This window comes from Panthera tigris, chromosome A2, assembly GCF_018350195.1.
Source record: "Panthera tigris isolate Pti1 chromosome A2, P.tigris_Pti1_mat1.1, whole genome shotgun sequence".
NCBI lineage: Eukaryota > Metazoa > Chordata > Mammalia > Carnivora > Felidae > Panthera > Panthera tigris.
This window is the reverse complement of record NC_056661.1, coordinates 125523114-125543304: the sequence shown is the minus strand read 5'-3', so window position 1 is coordinate 125543304 and position 20191 is coordinate 125523114. Positions and strand designations below refer to the sequence as shown.

At 39.1% G+C, this 20191-nt stretch overlaps 1 protein-coding gene across 5 annotated transcripts in view; it reads right to left on the bottom strand.

Moving 5' to 3' along the window:
• Nucleotides 1-9052: 9052 nt before the first annotated feature.
• ANLN (anillin actin binding protein) overlaps nt 9053-20191 on the bottom strand; it is a 47275-nt gene continuing 36136 nt past the window's right edge. For all 5 annotated transcript variants that reach the window (XM_042969972.1, XM_042969966.1, XM_007078573.3 and 2 more), the window contains 4 exons: nt 17568-17654; nt 12667-12774; nt 11669-11841; nt 9053-10227 (listed from right to left, as the gene is read on the bottom strand). In XM_042969972.1, coding sequence (XP_042825906.1) covers nt 10104-10227; nt 11669-11841; nt 12667-12774; nt 17568-17654 — 492 coding nt within the window. In that variant the 3' untranslated portion in view covers nt 9053-10103. The remainder of the gene's footprint in view (nt 10228-11668; nt 11842-12666; nt 12775-17567; nt 17655-20191) is intronic.

Below are 20191 nucleotides of genomic sequence, written 5' to 3'. Positions count from 1 at the left end.
GATGTGTGTTGATATTCGAAGAATCACTCAGGTTGAACTCAAGACTGTCAGAATGGTAAGATGTGCCTGTAAGCTTAATGGTCAGTGATGGTTTGCAGGTCATATAAAACTGAGATAAATTTGGCTTCAGTCAAGTATCTTTTGGTGCCTCCAGTGCTCTCACGATTTCTGCCTATTTCCAAGAGCTTCCCACAGCCCAATTTCCTGTCCTTGCTGGGTTCTAAATTTTCCTTTCTTCTCATGTGAAGTAACTCTGTTTGTTTTCTCCTGGTTGACCTGGATGTAGAATCCCATTCCTTTTTCTTAATTCCTACCTAATCCACAGAAAAAAAAGGAGGAAGGGAAAAAAAAAAAAAAAAAGATGGGAGGAGGGGAGGATGTGAGCCACTGCTAAACACATTTTTGAACTTTGCTACAGTAGAATTCTGTGTAAAGACCCTTACAGATCTCCTAGCGCTGTCTGCTAATTTTACAGGCAAGCTCTATGAAGCCTATAGAATGTGATTTATCCAAGACCACATTCAAATTAGCGGTAGATTTTGATTGGTTTAATGCACCTTCCTTGATAAACATTGATTGAGCACCAACGTGTGTACCACACCTTTGTGTTTGATCCTCTTCTCGGTTAATGAGCAATACCTCATTCTTTCCATTAAGGGGCTCACAGCTGCATGCGCCAGGTCAAGAAGCATCGTAAAAGATTTTTCCCATCACAAAATCTCTAGAGCTTTTCTTGCATTTTACAAATCAGGAAGCCAGAGTTTCAGAGCAACAGAGTAGTTTGAAATGAGGTAAGCACAGAATTAAGCCATAGAAAAGAAGCTCATACCCAAGTCTTTCTTTACCCTCCTAGTTTTGTGTGTTCTGCACCAACGTGTGCCCTTTCATTATGCTCTTCCTTCCTCAACTGGGTAACCAGAAAGTGGGTGAATGATTGGATCAGCTTGTATTTTTCCTTTAGTTTTTATTCTCAGACTTCTTATATAAGAATTCCTGCATTTCTACAAGTTTTTGTTTGGTACAGTGAACGCTCTATGTACTTTTTTCTCATTGACTTTAATATTTGCTTTGATTTGGACTACCTTGTTTGGGGCTTCATATTCTAAGATTTTATTATAAGTTTTCCAGTACAATCTGAAACCAGAAGATGGGAAAATGCTCTCCCTATAATGTTTATGTCAAATGCACTGTGGGAAGCAGAGTCAAGCAAACTGGACCTTGTGTACCAGTCCCCAGAGGCACATAACATTTCTAAATGTTCTGAACAAAACCATAGGTAATATGCAGCATCTCCAGAATGCTCATAAGGATACATCTTCTATCCCCTCCTAGTCTTCCTCTTTCCAGCCTGGAGCCTCACGTTTTGTTAGACCTCATATGCAACACCCAAACTCCAGGATCTTATGAAGTACATGTCATTTTTTTGAAATCACTTCATCCACACAAAAAATTAACTTTTGGAAGAAATCAAATTAAGTCTATTTTATGCATCCTTTTATAGAAGTAAAAGTTGTTTTAATTCCTCAAGGAGGTCTTGAAAACACACACAAAAATATTATATTGCACGTAGGCAATTCTAAAATTGTAGTATTACGGTTATGTTCTCTGTGACAAAACTTCAATAATGCCAGAAAGTGTTATTCTTTGCCAAGAGAATTTCTAGCCACTTTCAAATTCCCAGCAACCTCTAACTGCAGAGGGCAAGAGTAGAAAGCTTGATGGGAACATAGCTAGTCCAACCAGATTTATGTCTGCCTCTGTCCAGATCTTCTTGGGCTGCTAATTCCACAATAAACAATCGCTGTCACGTATTAGGGATTTACTCCTTGCCTTTTTACTGGTCTGAGGCCTTAACATTGATTGTCTTATTTAGTGTACCCAACAGATTTTGTGGTGGGTACTAGAATATCCAATTTGTAGCTGCAGAATGCACAGCTAATAAAGGAGTTGCTTGTAGATCTAACCACATATACCCAAGCATTAATATCCCTAACATATAATCTTATAAATCAGTTAATATGGACAATTGAAAAATAAACAAAAGACACAAACATGAAATTCACAAATGAAGCAATACATAGAGCCAATAAACACATGGAAAGATATTCAACCTCACTAGAATCTACCAAAATTGCCTAAGTAATTAAAAAGAGCTCATCAGCTTTGGGACATTTCTTGATAGAATTGATTAAAGAAAAAAAATTTATTCCATAATAGAGAGGATCATTTAAATTAACATAATTAAGCCCCACAAGATGTGCTCGAGAACTCTGGAAATTACAGACTGTTAAAACTCAATCAGTGGAACCAGGATGTAGTAGATGTATTTCTCCCTATTCCTCCTTTATGCACAGCCAAAGCCCAAGGCATTATATAAAACAAACATCAGAAGGCTCTAAAAGGTGGAAAGAAAAAGGAAACCTATCTAGAGACCTTGAGACCCAAGGAACAACATGATGGTAAATTCTCTGCACTTTCTTTTTATGTGATATATTCTGGACTGAATGCTAGAGAAGCAACCTAGAAATGCCAATGGCAGCAAAGGAAAGCCAGCTGTCTTTAGACAAAGGAGCAGAAAAGTGGCAACTTAGAAAGCAAACTTTTGGACAATAACCATCCTACTCTAGCTAAATACCACAGAAGAAAACATGGCCCCACTACCACCCATGCCAGGAAAGGCAGAGTGGGGAGCCTGGACTTCTACCCTCCACTAGCTGTAAGGAAGCACCCTTACTGTGTCAGGAGACTCCACGTGGGGAGCCTAGGCTTCCACTTCCACCCAGTGGTAATGAGGCGTCCCTCTCCCTCCCTGCCAGAGTCTAAAGAAGCCAAGGGGAAGCAGAACCTCTTACCACCATCCAGTTGTAACAAGGCTTTCCCCTCCCTTTCTGGGTGTCAGTATTGATCATTTGAGGGACAGTAACAGGTACCCTCCATCCCAGCCAAAGTGATGCAGCGAAGCCTAGCAGGGGCCAGCACCCCACCCCCCACCAGCACTGACAAGGAGCCCCTCCCCTCCCCTCTTGCCAACTGAGGCTGAGTGGGGAACTGCACTTTCACTACCCCATGGTGTCAGAGGAGGTCTGCTAACACAGAAGATTTAAATGTGATCCAGAGTCTCATAATATAACACCCCAAACATACATGGTACAATTTTAAAAATCACTTATATCAGGATACCCGGGTGGCTCAGTTAAGTGTCTGACTTCGGCTCAGGTCATGATCTCACAGTTCTTGATTACCAGCCCCACATTGGGCTGTCTGCTATCAGCACAGAGCCTGCTTTGGATCCTCTGTCCCCCTCCGCCCCTCCCCCACTCACGTTCGTTCTCTCTCTCAAAAACAAATAAAATATTTTAAAAAATAAAACTAACCTTGGGGCGCCTGGGTGGCTCAGTCGGTTGAGCATCCGACTTGGGCTCAGGTCATGATCTCATGATGCGTAAGTTCGAGCCCTGCATCGGGCTCTGTGCTGACAGCTCAGAGCCTGGAGCCTGCTTCAGATTCTGCGTTCCCCAACCCTCCCTCCGCCCCACCCCTGCTTGTGCTCTGTCTCTCTCTTTCAAAAATGAATAAACATTAAAAAAATTTTTTAAATAAAAAAAATAAATAAATAAAACTAACCTTAAAAAAAAATCAAGAACCAGGAAAAATCTCAAACTGAATGAAAAAAGACAATCAATAGATGCCAATACCGAAATCACACAGATGTTGGAATTACCAAATGAGAATTTTAAAGCAACCATAGTAAAAATGCTTCAATGAGCACCTACGAACATGCTTAAAACACATGAAAAGTAGAAAGTTTCAGCAGGAAGACTTCTCAGAGGCCGTGCCCTTGAATAATTCCAGGGGAACTGTTCCGCCATCTTCCTCTTCAGTGAGGCAAAACTGCTTCAGGGAGGCAACTCCTCCCTTAGGGAGGCACCTTCCTCTAAGCTGTCTCGTCTACCCTCACCCCTGTTCCCAATTGCTTTCCCCTGCTTTGCAAAGGAAACACACTATGCTTCTCTCTACAGTCACTTTCCTGGGATGTAAAAATCTCCCAACACTAAAAGAAAATGACAATTCAAATAATGGTTTCCTGGACTCTGGAGGCAGATAACAAATCCTTTTGCAGGATGGGTAGCTTTCATGCCTTTGTTTTCAACAAAAGTGAAGGAATTCGAGCAGTGGTAAGGCCTGCTGGTCATCCCTGAATGCCCCTTTGGGCATTTTGTAATAGACGCTCGTGCATCCCAGCAGGGTTTGGGGCTCACTCAACTAAAGACTACCTTTCCTAGCAACAAGGTATGGATGGCTATGTGATTAAGTTCTTGCAGGCGGGGTGTGAGAAGTGATGCGTGCCGGTTCTGTGTCTTGATCTTAAAATGACCAGAGATGAGCTCCCCTCTCTCTCCTTTCCTGAAAGCTGGATTATGGAAGTGATGCAGGGGGGGCTAGTTTTGACTATGAGGACAAGGGCCACATCCTAGGCTACACTAGGTGTAAGGTCTTTGGTCCCTGGATGTCCTGCAAGTTCAGAACCACCTCTCTACCCAGACTGACACCCTTTCTAGATTTTCATATGAAAGAAAAACTTCTATACAGTTCCATCCACTGAATTTTGTTGCTATTGTTCATTTTCTATGGTAGCACAGTATATATTCTGCCTGCTCTATCAGTTAAAAATAATTGAGTGTATCATTAAAAATAATTTTTGATAGATCACTTCAGAGTCCTGAGAATTGAGTGACTTTGCAATAACAAAGCTTTCTTTTTTATCTAATTAGGTTTTCTATAAAAATGAAAAAAAGAAATAGAATCAGTGCTGAACCACGTCTCATTCCAAAAAGAATTGATGTTTATCCATAGATCCATAAGCCGGCTGATGGAAAGCCCATCCATTTCATTAAGGAACATATTTCCTACAAAGTTTTGCTCTTTATGTTTAAAATTTTTCAAATGTCTACTTTAGCTTTGATCATTTGTTAACTGATAATGAATGTAATGATAATTCAGTTCAAAACAACCTTTTAACATTTAAAATCTTATGGTCATGGAACATTTTTAAAATTCCATTTCATTTTATATACACGTTTTGCTCAAGCATAAAAATATCAATTACATTAGTATAAAATTATGTGAAAGAACAGAAGCAAAAAGAACACTATAAAATTTCCAAAAATATCCTATTCATGAATTTTTAAATTGACGATGGAGGAAGGGATAAAATTGTACTTGCATTTAGATTCTATTGGATTTGGTTTTAAAAACTAATGTGAAAATTTTAATCTGAAGTGGTAGTGTTTCTAATGTGATGGAAATTACATCCTCTGCAACTTTGTAAAGTTCTAATGAAAAATTTTAGAGGTCAGCTTGAAAATGGGAGGGGCGTATATAGTCTCTTCAGGTTTAGACTCTTTACGGTATGAACTCTCTTAGAGCTCAGAGATTGCTGCCCCAAATGTCTTCACAGGGTCTCTGCGTCAGCTGTGGTTGGCCATGCTCTGGCTCCCTATTTGAAACCCCTGTGCAGTTGTCACAAGTGACAGTTGTTGGGCCTCCACATATCCCACTGGCCAGTATATGTCGTGAACGAGGAGAAAGCCCTACACACGGCACCTAGTCCTGCATGACTGTGCAGTTTGGGCGCCCCATTTCTTCAACACTTACAAATTCCCTAAATAGATGCTGACTCCTGGGAGGGGGTCTGGACTCCACCTATCATCTGGGTCTGATTACCCTTCATCCTCTCCACACACTCATCCTCCCTCATCTCTTACACTCCTTTTGACCACTATCCTCAGGTCCTCCCACCCCTCTGCTCTTCCCGACCAGTGTAGTGACATACTCAGTTCTCCATCGAAACTATCTGTCCTTCAACATTGCCTCAGCAAACTATTATCCCAATTGTGCCTTTCCCTTCCCGACCCAATAACCTGTGGTCTCTACTCAGTCTTCCAGGCACTGGATGTTCCTTTCTGATTTCAATTTCTAAAGTACTCAGGTGCATGAGCAATATGAAAATACTCTCATCATAAGCATACCAAATACTCTAGAGTCAAAAGTCAGAGCATTCCTCCGCCCAACACTGTTCCCAGCCTCTGCCCACTGCCCTTTCCCATATAAATTGTGGTGTGGTTCCTTCCACATTTGCATCTAGGTATGTACATGCATACATGTTACATAGTGTCATGTTGCATGGCATATGTCTTTTTCCCATAGGTTGTTCTGGAATTTTTTTCCAAATATATACACATATATGTATATGTATACATACTAGGTTTGCTTCTTTTCTTGAATACTGCGTGGTGTTTTGTAGAAAGAATGCACCATAATTTCCTATTGGTGGGCTTGTAGATTCTTTCTCGTTTTTGTCCCTGTTGATGGACTTTCAGGTTATTTCAATTTTTTCCCCTTATTTTTTAAATGTTATTTATTTGTGTGTGTGTGTGTGAGAGAGAGAGAGAGAGAGAGAGAGAGAGATGCAAGTGGGGGAGGAGCAGAGAAAGAGGGAGAGAGGGAATCCCAATCAAGTTCCATCATTGCAGAGCCCAACGCAGGGCTCAATCCCATGAACTTTCAGATCATGACCTCAGCAAAAATCAAGAGTCAGATGCTTAAGAGACTGAGCCACCCAGGTGTCCCTCAATTTTTTCCCTTTAAAACACTGTTGTAATGATCACCCTTTTATGTGTATCTTTCCTCACCCACAAGTTCATCTGAGGAGAGTGGAGAGGAAGGAATTAAAGCAATTGGCCTTTGGTTCCAGGAAAAGAAGTCAGGTGACACATCTAAATTCTTGTAAATGTGCTGGAAACTGGAGCTCCAGGATAATAGACTAATGATGTTTGTTACATCTCTTATCTGTGGAATGCACTTAGAAGGATGCGGCTGATTAAGGATAGCTTATGGTAAATAAACTTAGAATTTATGGATCTGTGAGGCAAGACTCCTGATAAAAGGCACATACGCTAAGTATATAAATACATGGCATATAAAATGGCAGTATTTCCTCACCTAAAGTCTCTGTGTGGGCTGTTCCACAGACCTCACGTGAGATCTTACCTATTACCCTGGACCAAAGAGAGTGTCCAATGTGGGGTTGAAAGACCTGGGAGGCACACAGGGTGATGCAGACTTCTCCCTGCTTCATGAGGACCTTGACTGTTTGTGTCCTTGAAATTATGAGCAAAGCTTTATTTGGATAAGATCTCTGATGCACACGAGTCTGATCCTGTGTTAGCAGAGATTACAGTAGGTAGCCAAGATGCCATCCAGGAAGGCTGGTTTATCAGTTCCTATTCTCACCAAGAGTCTGTTTCTCAGCAACACTGACTATAGTTTCACCAATTTGAGGGCCAATGAGCCAGTTATACCCATTTAAAATGGAATTTTCCTGTTTATTCATTACCGAAGTTATCTGAGCTTTAGTTTCCTCATACAACGCCTTATTTTTCCTAAGGTCAGGTTAAGATTATAAGAGATAATCCATGCAAAACACCAAGAATATCACCTGGTACATAGTAAGTGCTCAGTGATAGCTAGGCAATGGAGCTCTTTAGATTAAATTTTACACAGTAACTTTTTGATTATTAAGTATGTTGTAAATGTTTTCTCCTTCTCTGATGCTTGCGTTTTAACTTTATTTATAGACATTTTTCAAGCAGGAAATTTTTTATCTGATCAAATCTGTCACTCTCTTCCTCTATGGCTTTTGTTGTAACTTGATTTTTTTATTGAAATCATTTTATTGAATTAACTGCTCCAAATTTCAGCTCACGTTTTCTTTACCCTGCTCTGTGATCTTGTGGTCAGAATCTTAAGATTCTTCTTTGGTCTCCCCAGTCATCACTCTTCTATGTTTTTCATGGAAGGCAATCATGAGCCACTCCCTTTTCTCTTTGTCCCTAAAGAACACGTTCCTTTTGTTCTTGCTTTTCTTTCCATATCATACTCCCTGGATGATCTTATCCACTCTAATGGTTTCCATAGTCCCCTGCAGGCAGATGACGGAGGAGTAGTTTTCCTTTTTACCTGGTATTTCTAACTTGATAGTCCACAATCATCATAAATTTCTTCTAAAACTAAACTTTACATAAATGGGAAGGAATGACTGAAAAGGGACACTGTTGTGCTTTTTTTTTCCCCTTCAATTTACAGCAAACAGCATGTATGGAATATTTTTAATGATTAAAGGAATATAAATATGCCTGTATATTATGGCTGGAATCAGTCTAGGGAGACACACAAGAACTGGTAAAAGTGGTTGTGACAAAGGGGAGAAGGCAGGCTTTTCACTTAACTTCTTTGTTGCCTTTTGAATGTCGTGCCATGGTAGGTAATGCCTCTTCAAAGGGAAGTACAACCTGGTTACCAGAGGGGAGGTGGGTGGGGCATGGGTGACAAAGGTGAAAGGGATTAAGAGTCATGATGAGCACTGAGTAATGTAGAGAACTACTGAATCACTATATTGTACAAAAACTAATATAACACTGTATGTTGACTATATTGGAGTTATCAATCAATCAATCAAAAAGCAAAAATAAGTACAAGTCTATAAATAAATAAAAGGGGTCCTCTCATCAATCCCATCAAAACTGTTCCCTGTTTTGGCTGGGGATGTCACTTATCCGCTCAGTTTCTGCTAAGTACTCTTCTGCTAAGCACCTCCTCGAATGCACATCTAAGTACCATATTCTGTTGAAATGCCCCAGAAACGAATTCTTCATCCACCTACTCATTCAACAAAGACCCTAAAGACACATAATAAGTGGAGCACAGGGCTGGAGGTAAAAAGATGAATATGACACTATCAGTACAACTCCCCTCTCCACACATACCAAAAAGGTCCCACAGACTAGGGACACAACAGCTATACCGCACATTTACATAGTATTTTGTAAACAACTGATTCCTTAAGTCCTCTGCAAGCATTTATTCGGGTAAGAGATCATAAAATATATTTTTATAATACACATAACAAAAACACATTGAATGAATACAAATTAAATGACAGGAGGTGACGGAATTTAGTGTTTATAAATGAGATCGTCAATAACTTTAACAATTCAGAGAAGAAATTCAAAGTATATTTAAAAGATGTGACCATGCTTTACAATACTTTATCATAAAATAAAGAACTGGGCTTTCAAAGGTAATGCATGACTCAATAGTTTTTCAAAAGATTTCACAATGTGCTTCTAGACACTGTCCTGCTTGGACAGGGAAAAAAAAAAAGACAAGAACTTTGGCAGGCAAAGTATTAGTCCATAGCAGCTTGGTAAAGTTTACTTTCTTTATACAAAGATTCTTCAATTTACATTTATTCTTGTTACAGGAGCAGAAAGAACTGATATGCCAAGTGGAGTCTTAGCTATATAGCAAAAATAATTATTTTTAAAAGCCTGTACTCTATGAAAATGTGCACCACACAGCATCTATAGAAACTGAGTAAATGTAAACCATGTGATTATTAACTCTTCTATAGAAAATATTTAACCCCCAAATCTCCCACAATATCCCCTATGTCCACATCTCCTGTTTAAAGGCAGCCTCAAGCTTTAAACGAATGTACATTTGCTATTTAAAAAGTTCTTGCCTCCATTACTAAAAATGTTTCTGTAAAGTCCCTTGGAAGTTTTCTCAGTACTCTACTAACAAGATATCTCATGATCAGTAAACGATCACAAACTTTAGAAAGAAGTACCAAGGCTAGAGAAAAGATGAGCAAGTCGGAGGTTTGTCTCCAGCCCCCGGAAGACCTTTCTACTTTGAGACCCACAGCTCCAAGACAACTCACAATTCCTTACATTTAAAAAAATATTTTGTCATGAATAACTGAATAATTAGGTTTCTAGGAAAATGAGGCTTTTTTAAATTAAGATTTAGCAAAACTGACTATAATGAATTTTCTTCCAATCATTTATGAATGACAGAAGAGAAATCAGTTGAAATTTTACATACAAAAGATATAAATACTGCATAATATGTAGTGAATATTGGCACATACCCTCTTGTAATTAAAGCATAAAATGCAATCAGCAAATCTGATGCTTTCAAGGTACATTTATGACATAGCTCAAAAAAAAACTCTAAATGGCCTAGAAACTTCCCACAGCTTAAGGCTTCCCGATAGGTTTGTAGCAAGCATCAGGTTGCCAGAGGCGAATATCAACAAGAACTTGATTGAGTTTTTGCATCCAGAGATCCCTCTCTTCCTTGGTATCTGCAGACAACCAGTTCCTACAGGAAACAAACAAAAGGTCAGGATCTTTTCCTCCATTCCATTCCTCCCTATACTCTTGCTAAGGGTGGAAGAAAGCCTAAGCAAACCAGTAAAATGAGTTACTCTTTACCGTCTTTTAACAGATACTAATCAAAAGCCCCAAACTGAGGTGCTTCTTCAATTGCAGTAAAGGAAAACTATCCCCATAGACTGGTTAACTGAATCAAAATTCACACTGATCACATTTGGTTAATGATGGAGTTTCCACACTGAAAGATGGTAACCATCTTGTACAGGTGGTCTGGCCTGGGCAATTTGGTAGTACAGGATACCCACTGAGTGTGGGCCACTTCCTATCAAGAGCTAAGGCACCACAGGTCTTTATCTAAGGAGCCTCCCAAATTCCTCAGACATGGGATCCCCAAGAGCTGGAATCACCAGCTTGTGGACCCTCACCTGGCTCTACAGGTAATACGATTTTGTACGGTCTCCTATTATTTTTGTGTTAGTACTGTGTTAGTAGAACATGGTATTTACAATAAATCATTTAAAGATTCTAAGACTCTGTCTATCCTGACCTCTCTGTCCCTATCAGGAATCTCTTCTTTGCACCCATATTTAGCCACAGATTGAATAACCAGTTGATGAGGCAGGTGAGGGTGAGGGAAGGGAGAATTCCCTAACTCACAAACCAGATCATTCTTCTAGGAACAGCAGTTGTTAGAAGGTTTTTATACTGTATTCATTCTGCATCTTTGTAATTTCTCCCCACTGGTGCTAGAAATTGGATAAGTAGTGAGCTGATCATCTATTAGTCAACAAATAGAACACAACATTTACTAATAATGACCATTTGTTGAGCTCATTCCATGCACTTGAGACTGTGCTAAGTGTGTTTACTCATTAGTCTCTGTCGCTGCTCTGTGGAAACCTAGGCTTACATCCTGACTCAGTGTCTTATTACCAACTATTACCATGGCAAGTTACTTTACTTTGCTGGCCCTCATTCCCGATAGTTTATTCTATTAATCTCCAACCAGAAATTTGCAGAGTAGCATGAGATTGTTTTTGTAAGTCACTTGAGTTCGTTGAGAGCATTTTGGAATGGAAAGGAAGGGACATGTAAAGACTCTTTAAATAATACTTGCCTTCTCAATTGTATACAAAATCTTCAATCTTAACCCAAAGTACATTAGCTAACTGCTGTGGCTACACTATGAGTACAATGGAAAACTTGATTATCTAAGATACAGACTGAGTGTCATGCTTTTCTTAACTATATTAATTTGGTTATTAGATTGTTCCCTTACTGATGTGTGTGTATTTTCTTTCCTCATTAAGACTGTACTCTCTTCAAAGACTAGGACCATCTCTGGTATTTCTTAAAATGGTAATGACATAGTGGGCAATCAATTGCTTACTGGACAGAAATATTTATACTTATAGCTTAATACATACTTGGTGACACAGAGAGTGTCCCTGCATTGGCTAACAAGAGTCTCTCGGTCATCTTCTCTCTGTGGTCGGACAGTAATTAATTCAAAAGTGTTGCGTCTTGCACAAAATTCTCTGTTGGCTGGTTCTATTTGATGGCTTGTACAATTGGCCAGATTTATCCTTCCTATGGGATTCTTTAATAGAAAATAAGATCATTTACATCAATGAGCATTAAGCAGTATTTAAGTTGGTACAAACTCAAAATTAAAAAGCCATTCATTTAAAAGTTAAAATTTAATTATAATAGGTTTAGAGAAACACATGTTATTGTTTCTTGCTGGACATAAAAGTAGAAGCCAAAACTGTCAACTGGAGCTTTTAGCCAACTTAAAAAATAAACTCTTTATTATGGAATACTTCACACAGATGCAAAATTAAAGCCATAGTATAATAAACTCCCATTAACCAGCTTCAACAATTAGAAACACACATTACTTTGTAATTATTTATTTCCATTTTCCAGTTTGGGGATAATAAATAATAATACTTTGGCAATAACATTAAATTCTTTAAAAATGAGACTCAATTTATCACATAAAATCCTATTATCAAATTTCAGAAACAAAATTAAAATCACTATACTCCTGTGGTGATTTTCCATTACTGTTTTATCCCAGATTTAGGTAAGTCAACTATTAATAAAAACAAAATTGAATTTAATATATTTCTAACTAAAAATGTTATTTAAAAAATGGTATGAAACGTTCTGAAAGAAAAGACAAATATGTACCTTAAGGTATTTTAAGAGTGGCCAAATCACAGGTAATGGAAAAGACATAAAACTTTTACACAAATACTAACACACACAAAAACAGGTCTCACAACAAGAACATTTTTAATGGCTTAGTCAGTGTACTCAAAGGGGAATCTGGGTGGGTGTGGAGACCTGAGGGAACTTCTGTATGAAAAACTACTTGAAAGTCAGAGCTTTCACCACTAACCAGGACTATTAATATTACCTTCCGTTTCTCATCATCTGGATAAGTCCAATAAGAGATACAATTTCCTGAAAGAACACACCATCTTCGATGCCAGGCACCAAAACCACTAACATCTTCAAATATGGTCTGAAAAGTCAATGAAACACTAACTTGAGAAACTTGAGAATCAATTAAATGATAAATCTATACGCTAAACTTCAATGTGTTGACATATTTCATACTTCAAAATCTACTTACATTATTTTTACCATCTTCTACCTTAGTAATGAAAATCACTGATTGCTCATATCCAGAAATTGACCCAGATTTTCAATATCATCAATAAGCACGTTGAAGAACTTCTAAACATTAACCCCAAATTAATACCTCTAATTTAGACATTTTTAAAGCCTAGTGTCCCAAACCAAATGCTCCTTAAATAAGAGAAAAGTGCTCTGAGTATTGTAGAGTAGAATACCCTGCCTTATATGTTGACAAAACTATTGATAGCTTATTAAGTTAGACCCATCTTAATATAAAAGACAGGCATTTAATATTCATTCAGAACAAAACAGGATTAGAAAGGAGTCATCTAGTAATTATACATGCTGATGGATTACTGTGATAAACATCAGAGACCCACGTTTACAGCCATCAAGCACATCTGACATAGCATCTCCCTGTAGTCAGGCAGCTGGCCAGCTCATGTCTTGGACGAGCGCAAGCCTTAGAGATGCAAGCTACATTCTAAAGGGAGTGAAGCAGCCATGTTGGTTAAGGTCAGGACTCTGAAGCAGGCAACAACATCTGGCTCTTTTCCATGAAAGTACTTCTATTTAAACAGTGTAAGTGAAAGCCGCTCCCTCGCTGCCCACCGCCCCCCAAGACCTCACCATTTTTTCATTGTAGTCCTAATAAGCCCTAATTAAAAGTCTTTACTTTTGATTTAAAAGAAAAAAAAATTTCTTTAGGAACTACTATTTTTTAAAGCACAAGGCAGGGTAAAATGTAACAATTCTAAAGATCAGAGATTGGCAAACTTTTTCTGTAAAGGACCAGAGAGTAAAGATGTTAGACTCTGTGGGCTATAAGGGCTCTGTCACAACTGTTCAATTCTGCTAGGGTAGTGCAAAAGTAGTCCTAGATAATATGTAAACAAATGAGCCCATGTTCCAATAAAACTATAAAAACAAGCAGTGAGCCACACTCTGCTGACCCTAGCTAACATAGATAATCCAAAAGCATATTGGTGTTTGACTTCAGAATGCATATGGCTCTTCTACCTTCACAGGGATCAACTAAGCCTCATACCAACCCTAGGATAGTGGACATATGCTCTTCTCGTTCACTGATTTGTGTGAATTTACCAAAAGTTGGCTTGAGTTAGGAAAACAAGCTCTGACCATGGAGGAAAGTTACTTTGTATGAAGAAATGTTTCCATGACAGAATGAAGTCTGTTAGCTTAATTAATTAGCCCAAATTAATTAGTTTACTCTAACCATATATCCTCTTACCCCACCTTAGTTTCCTCCTCCCCAATTTATCCGCTTTCCTCCCAAGGCATGCTTTTTCTAGGCAATACTGGCTCAAAACCATCCAGGGGAAAAAGACAGGAATGCTGTTCTTTTAATCTTAAACACAAAATTAGTATAAATGACTCACCAGCTCCCTCTTACGTTAATGTTCACCTTTTACATCATAAAGGTAATAGACATGGAAAAATTTTATGGGTAAGAGTAACACATTGTTACTATACCCTACTATTATCAGAGAAGAATAAAAAGAGGACAGCATTTTCATTTTTATAGTTGAGGAAAGTTCAGGCCAAGGAAATCAAATGACGGTACATAATCACAAAGCAGAACTGGAAACTTGTAGCTAATCCAGAACTTCCTCTCTTGCTGCTCCTCAGTCAAGGCAGAGCCAGATTAGCACCATTTCAGAATCACTTAGTAAGTTTCTTTGGTTTGTAGTCACCTTGCTTCTAGCTGTTCTGACATATCAGGAAGGAAAACTGAACCAAGCAACTTTAAGTTACTACCTTTATCTTATAAAGGGTAGAGGTAGTTAAAAGGCACGTTTGGCAGACTTTATTTTAGGGAGTTCTGAGCAATTTCTTACCACATATCTGTAAGCATGGATGTAGTAAGAATGGGCTATAGGATCTAAGACAGAGTAAACCTGAAGAGACCTAACACTAAACTAGCTGAGAGGTGAGCTCAAAAATTAAATAAGTCTGACATTATATGCAAATGAACTAGCTGCCATAACAGAGTCTGTCAGTTGCTAAAGGTATGCTACAGTAAAATATGAAAATATTTACACTAAAAGAAAAAGTCAGTAGGTAAACATTGCCTTCAAGTCAGAAATTTATAAAAATACTTTTCCAAGAATATCTAGTGCCACCTACTGGATTTACATCAAAAAGCTAAAGCAGACTGATTTACAGTTACGTTGGCCACAGAGCTTTCTGCACCCTCGGATAGCAATTGCAAACTGATTTTGTGATATCCTTTGTATCATTCAAATTCTTGCTTCACAAACCCAAAGCGATCAGATTTTCTCTACTTCGTGCACGATACCCACAATCTTCTGTATATTCTACACACGTACTTTTCTCCTCTGATAATGGAAAAAGTATAGTGGACCCTTGAGCAACCCAGAGGTTAGGGCCACCAAAAATCCACATATAACCTGACACCCTACCCCCCACCAGAAGTGACTACTAATAGCCTACTCTTGACCAGAAGCCATACTGATAACATAAGCAGTCAATTCACATACATTTTGCATGTTACATGTATTATACACTGTAAGCTTACAAAAAAGCAAGTTAGAGAAAAGAAAAGGTTAAGAAAATCATCAAGGAAGAGAAAATATACATTCACAGTACTGTATGTATTTATTGAAAAAAATCCAAGTATAAACGGACCCATGCAAGTGTTGTTCAAGGATCAGCTGTACTTCTGAATAAGCTCAAACCGTGAACTGTGGCTTGGGTCTTATTTCTGCTCACTCTCATGACCTCGTTCCATGTAATACTCCATAACCCTAATGCAGGTTCCCCATTGCACCTTCAACCCCTCTGCCCTATTAGAAGCCACCCACTCGAATGTAAAGATTCTCGAGTCTCTTTGATCTTATTTAAATGCCAATCAAACTCTTCTCTCACCCTACACAGCTCTGCAGGCACCACACTCTCTTTGCCCTTTGCAGCCAAACGTTGTTTCAAAGAGCTGCAGATGCTTTCATTCCTCCCCTCCCACCCTGTTCATAACCGTCTGCAATCTAGGTTTGTGCTCTGCCTTGTAAAAGAGTCCCATGGTCTCTGCTAGGTCCTGAGCTAACTTGACCACTCCCTCTTTCAGATTCTCTCTTCCTCAGCAACCATGACATACCACCTCCCCCACTAGGCTCCTTTGCGAGCTTCTCTTCCTGGATCTGTGCTTTAAATGTGAGTGTTCCTCCCTGTTCTGCTTTGCTCAACTTCCCTGCACTTCAATCACTATCGCTCAACCAAAATTCCTCTCTTGAGCTTCAAACCCCGATCTTTGGAGGTACCTAAAATTCAAATTGTTGGAAACTTAATTCATCCCACCTTCCCACCTGGGGTGGGGACTGACTGGTAGGAAGGAACTTTCTAGGACAATATTCTGCATCTTAATAGAAATTTGGGTTACAGAGATGTATGCATGTGTCAAAACTCAGGGATGTACACTTAATATCTGGAGGAACATGTTAATGTCTACAGTATACTTTAAAATTCTTCCCCCCCAAATATATTTTCAGCAGTGGCCAGAAGGATAGCTGGAAGGATGGCTAGGTAGTAGATACATGATAAAGCAAGGAGAGTAAAACATGTTAAGGGCACAATCTAGATGGTGGATATATGGGTGCTTGTTGTAAAATTCTATCAACATTGCTGTATATCTGCAATTTTCCACAATAAAATTTGGGGGGCAAAAAACACTTTCTACCCAAACATGCACACTTGCTCCTCCCCCAAGATCCCTGATCTTAGTGGCATCACTGTCACCAACGAGTTGTACAAGGCAGGGATGAAGGTGACATCCTTGCTTCTGCTTTCCACACCCTACGTCACACAGCCAAACCACTGGGTCTGCCCTTCCTCCTGCTTCATCTCTCCTGGTGCACCTCACTGCCAGGCCCTATCACCTCTCTTGGAGTCTCCTCACTAGTCTTCTTCAGGGTTGCCAGTCTCCAACCTCCTTCCCACATGTCAGGCAAATGGCTTTTCTAAACCTCAAATTTGATGTTATTCCTCTGCTTAAAATCCTGCCAGTGAACCTCATTGGCTTCGAGATAAAGTCCAAATTCTTTCAGAGGCCCTTTAACACCTGGCCCCATCTCCCCTAACCACACTGTCCGCAATCGCTCTCCTTACTGTCCCTCCTGCCCATAGACACTCACACCCTAAGCGCCGGCTGAAATACCTGCTGCTGTCTGTGTCATCCTTTTCGGTCCTGGTGAGAGAGGGAAGGGCCCTCCAGGCCATCGTACATGCTCTTCCCCTTACCTGGAGCACTTCTTCCTCCTCTTTCTCCTTGTCTAACTTACTCGGCAACTTACCAGTTACTTCTTCCAGTGGTTTCCTTAAGGCCCTGTACCCATACTTCAGACCTGCTGTCCCATCAATGACCCCCATGCACACCAAGCTCCCACTTCTTACAGTGCTGTATTGCACTTGGCAGTTTACTTGTACTTCCCCCTGCTACACTAAAAGTTTCTCAGGGAAGATTATTTCTCATGGCCTATTAGATTCCAATTCCAGCACAGTGACTGGCATATAGCAGACATGCAACAGATCTTTACTGAACCAATTTATCACTTAATCACATGGGTTTTCATTCCTATGCGAAACCAAGTCTATACTTCACAACATGAAAAAAAGGAAAACAGAGTAAGTGATGTTACTTACTAGAAAACCTCTTTCTTCAACACTTGAATTCACTTGACATTTTATTTTTAAATAAATATGACCTTCCAAGGGACATAAAAAGGGTACCTGTGAAGACAGAGGGTAAATTATTTGCAAAACAGTTTCACTGTGATTTTTTTCTTGATAAAACATGTATAAATCATGAATAAAGAATATTATGCCTTGAAAGCACAGTATTTTCTAAAATTGGAATATAAAAGAGGTGGCCAAAAGGCCACTGGTTCCTTAGCAACAAATGCTTTTGAAGAATAAATTCATTCAAGGTAGAGTTTGATAAAAACAGAACCCTAAGTCCCAAGTTAATGCAATAAAGAAAACACAGATTTAAGAAGAGAATACATGTGCTTACCCATTCTCCATCAACAGAATATACTCGACTGGTAAGTTAATATAATACATTATTACTCAGCAATAAAGAATAGTGAGCTTCAGAAATGGAAAAGCTGATCCTCAAATTCATATGGAATTGTAATTATTAATTATTAATAACCAAAACAATCTTGAAAAGGAAGAACAAAATTGGAGGAATCATACTTCCCAACTTCAAAATTTAATCCAAAGCTACAGTAATCAAGGGGCGCCTGGGTGGCTCAGTTGGTTAAGCGTCCGACTTCGGCTCAGGTCACGATCTCGCGGTCCGTGAGCTCGAGCCCCGCGTCAGGCTCTGTGCTGACTGCTCAGAGCCTGGATCCTGTTTCAGATTCTGTGTCTCCCTCTCTCTCTGACCCTCCCCCGTTCATGCTCTGTCTCTCTCTGTCTCAAAAATAAATAAACGTTAAAAAAAAGAATCAAAGCTACACTAATCAAAAAACAGTGTGGTAAGGGTATAAGGAAGATATAGACCAAAGGAACAGAATTGAGAGTCGAGAAATAAACCCATACAGCTATGGCCAATTGATTTTCAACAGGGGTACCAAAACCTTTCAATGAGGAAAGAGCAGTCTTGTAAACAAATGGTGCTGGGAAACTGGGTATCTACATCCAAGAGTGAAGTTGGTTCCCTACCTCATATCATATACCAAAATTATCATATACCATTACCTAAAATGGCTCAATGACTTAAATATAACAGCTAAAACCATAAAACTCTTAGAAGAAAACATAGGAGTAAATCTTCATGATCATGGATTTGGCAATAGATTCTCAGATATGACACCAAAGCATGAGTAACAATAGCAATACCAAAATACATAAATCAGACTTTATCAATATTGAAAGCTTTTCAGAGGTTTCTCCAAAGAAAATTAAAAATAGAACTATCACATAATCAAACAGGTATTTATCTAAAAGAATAAGAAACCAATTTGACAATAAATCATATTTTTAAAAAATAGCGAGAGAATTAGAAAAAAAATGAATAAATAAATAAAAATAAAAACAGATTCTCAAGGGATGCGTACACCCCCATGTTCACTGCAGCATTCTCCGCAACAGCCAAGAGGTGCACACAACCTAAACATCCATCAACAGATGAATGGATACAGACAATATGATGCTGAATCCTTTCTCCCCACTTGTGAATATGAGAACTACTCTAGGCCACGCAGATCCTGTTCTTTTCAAAGTATGAAGTTTGTCTTCCAGGCTCTGAAATTCCCCCGCATGTGTTCTCTTCTGTGCCCTAACCCATAGCCCCATACTTTGCACAGCAGATCCTTGAGGTCAACTATCATGTCTTTTCCATGTTGGTTCCCATAGCCCACTGCCGCATTCTATTCAGGCATTTGACAAATGTTTGCTAAAAGAATACTGTTTGGCCAAGTAAGTACCCAGAGTTTTCCTATTAAGGAGGAAGGAAGGGAGAAGAGAAGAGAAGAGAAGAGAAGAGAAGAGAAGAGAAGAGAAGAAAAGAAAAGAAAAGAAAAGAAAAGAAAAGAAAAGAAAAAAGAAAAAAGGAGAAAATGTAGCACACAGGTAACCCCTGGCTTTTGAAAAGTCTGCCCGCTTCACTTGTACAAAAGACCTACGTTAGTACCTGTTTTTTGCTAACTGAAAGAAATCTAAAGAGGATGTTCGCTTTTATGAAAAAAGGCAAAAAGCAAAAAGAGCATTCAGCATTTGTTTTGCAGGTGGCTGTGATGGAGGCAGCATGCACCCCTAAACAGCAAGAGTGGCACCAGTTCTTTCCTGGGGACCACACTCAGTATCTCAGCATCAAGCCGCCATGGCTCTGACCTGTGTGTGTGGGAACCTGTGCTTTGTTTTGATTTATTTTGTGCACCTGTTAGCAAATGTGTCCTAGGGTATCAGAAAATCCTGAGAGAAGCTACTTTTGAGTGTAAAAAGCGTCTTTTGAGTGTAAGGTTAGTTTCCAACAATTCAGTCCTCCAACACAATAAAGATAAAGTAATGGGAGAATTCTTAGCCAAAAAGGACAGATTTCAACAGACTAATTCCATGAGATAAACCTCTAACTTTTTGAATCTAAAAGGCATCCAAAATGTAGAATCAAAACATAAGGTACCTCATGATCCTTTTTGTTATAAATTCCCTCATTTTTTTCTCTTCCGTATTGTCCGTTATAAGTTCCTCAGGCTCTCAGTGCTAATTAATAGAATCTCACGTTGAACCCAGAGAATGCTGCCGGTAAAAAGAATCTCCGA